We start from the raw sequence: 2,036 nt of genomic DNA on the forward strand, positions 1-2,036 counted from the left end.
AAACAGTATATATATATATATATATATATATGCAAACCATATATATATGGTTTGCAGGAAACATGAAGCTAAACCTCAGTGCGTAGCAAGGGGTATGAAAATTGAAAACATGAATTTACCTGAAATAAAAAGTTATAAAAAGGCATGCCTATTTGTTGTGTTTCTGGCTAGTGTATTGCTCAGTGGAGTTAGAAAAAGCAATCTTAAAAGCATGCTTGTATCCTGGATTTAATAGATAATGATTCTGTGGTGGTAGCATACTGATGAGATTCTTAATGTGGAACACACAGATTCTGGGTTCTGCATTTATCAAGAATGGGGCCTGTGACTAACACCACCCACACTCCCTTCTACTTCATCCTCACGGGCATTCCTGGATTTGAAGCTTCCCACATATGGATCTCCATCCCCTTCTTCTGTCTCTACGCCATCTCCATCATGGGAAACACCACCATTCTTGCTGTCATCCGTATAGAGCCCTCTCTGCGCCAGCCCATGTACCTGTTCCTCTCCATGCTGGCTCTGACTGACCTGGGCCTCACACTCACCACTTTGCCCACAGTCATGCAGCTCCTCTGGTTCAACATTCAAAAAATCAGATTTGAGGCCTGCTTTGCACAGTTCTTCTTTCTCCATGGATTGTCCTTTATGGAATCTTCCGTACTGCTGGCCATGTCCTTTGATCGTTATGTGGCCATCTGCCTCCCACTCCATTATGCCTCCATCCTCACCAGTGAGGTCATTTGTAGAATTGGGTTAGCCATTATTTGCCGCTGTGTCCTGGCTGTTCTTCCCTCACTTTTCCTACTCAAGCGCCTGCCCTTCTGCCGCTCCCACCTACTCTCTCACTCCTACTGCCTCCACCAGGATATGATTCACCTGGTCTGTGCTGACATCCGAGTCAACGCCTGGTATGGATTTGCCCTGGTCCTGCTCATTATTGTAATGGACCCTCTGCTCATTGTACTCTCCTATGTACTCATCTTGAAAAATGTGTTGAGCACAGCCACCCGGACTGAGCGATTTCGTGCCCTCAATAACTGTCTTTCTCACTTTCTGGCTGTTCTGGTCCTTTATGTCCCCATGGTTGGTGTATCTATGACTCACCGCTTTGCCAAACATGCCTCTCCACTGGTCCATGTTATCATGGCCAATATCTACCTGCTGGCACCACCTGTGATGAACCCTATCATTTACAGTGCAAAGACCAAGCAGATCCGTCAGGGAATTACTCGCCTCCTATTTCAGAGGAAAACGCACTAACTATTGAAGTTTAGATTTACAGGAGTCATTTTATTAGGTAACGCAGAGTCAGGAGCAAAGACCATTACCATCACAATTTTAAGTAGCATAGATGATAAAAGGAGCAGATGGTATATAAAAAGCTTCCATTGTAAATAAAAAGATATCACTATTGCTTCACCAGAAATTATAAGAAATAGGTTTTGTTTTTGTTTTCTTTGCAGGGCTGGAGATTGAACCCAGGACTCATGCATGCCAGGCAAGTGCTCTACGCCTGAGCTACACCCCCAACCCCAATAGTTTTTTAAAAACTCAACTTTGCACTTCACTAATCATTTGACTTAGCAAAAAGAAAAAAAATTAAAATATGATTCAAACTATGAAGTCTTTCCTTCCTTCTTTGCAGTGTTAAGTATATGATAAAATATAAAATTCTGCTTTATAAAATTTAAATTCTGATAACTATATAAAAATTCTCATTGAAGCTATAACATGTTCATATCCTTATAAGTAATTTCTAAAGCAAAAGTCAACGTTTAATTAACACTGGTTCTCATATAATCTCACACTGAAATAATAAAAGACAACCTTCATAAATTAGGAGACCAAACTGAAAACAGGCAAAACATTATGGATAATGGGCTATGTGGAAAGAAAAACAAATACTAATCACCAAAAGCCAAAGAGAAAATACTCTGAGAGTTTCAGAAACTGTAAAACTAATTTCCAATTCAAAGTTCACTTAAACTTAGTGGTGGAGTCAAAGATTCGGAAATGGAAACTCTTGCTTAAAG

The 2,036-nt window shown here is 40.4% G+C and overlaps 1 protein-coding gene across 1 annotated transcript; it reads left to right on the top strand.

Annotated features, from left to right (window-relative positions):
- The first annotated feature begins 301 nt into the window (after window positions 1-301).
- LOC107161052 (olfactory receptor 51Q1-like) lies at window positions 302-1,263 on the top strand. Its single transcript, XM_015507577.2, has one exon. The coding sequence runs from the start codon at window positions 316-318 to the stop codon at window positions 1,261-1,263; it is 948 nt and encodes a 315-aa protein (XP_015363063.1). The 5' UTR covers window positions 302-315.
- Window positions 1,264-2,036: the final 773 nt, after the last annotated feature.

This window comes from Marmota marmota, unplaced genomic scaffold, assembly GCF_001458135.2.
Source record: "Marmota marmota marmota unplaced genomic scaffold, marMar, whole genome shotgun sequence".
Classification (NCBI taxonomy): Eukaryota; Metazoa; Chordata; class Mammalia; order Rodentia; family Sciuridae; genus Marmota; species Marmota marmota.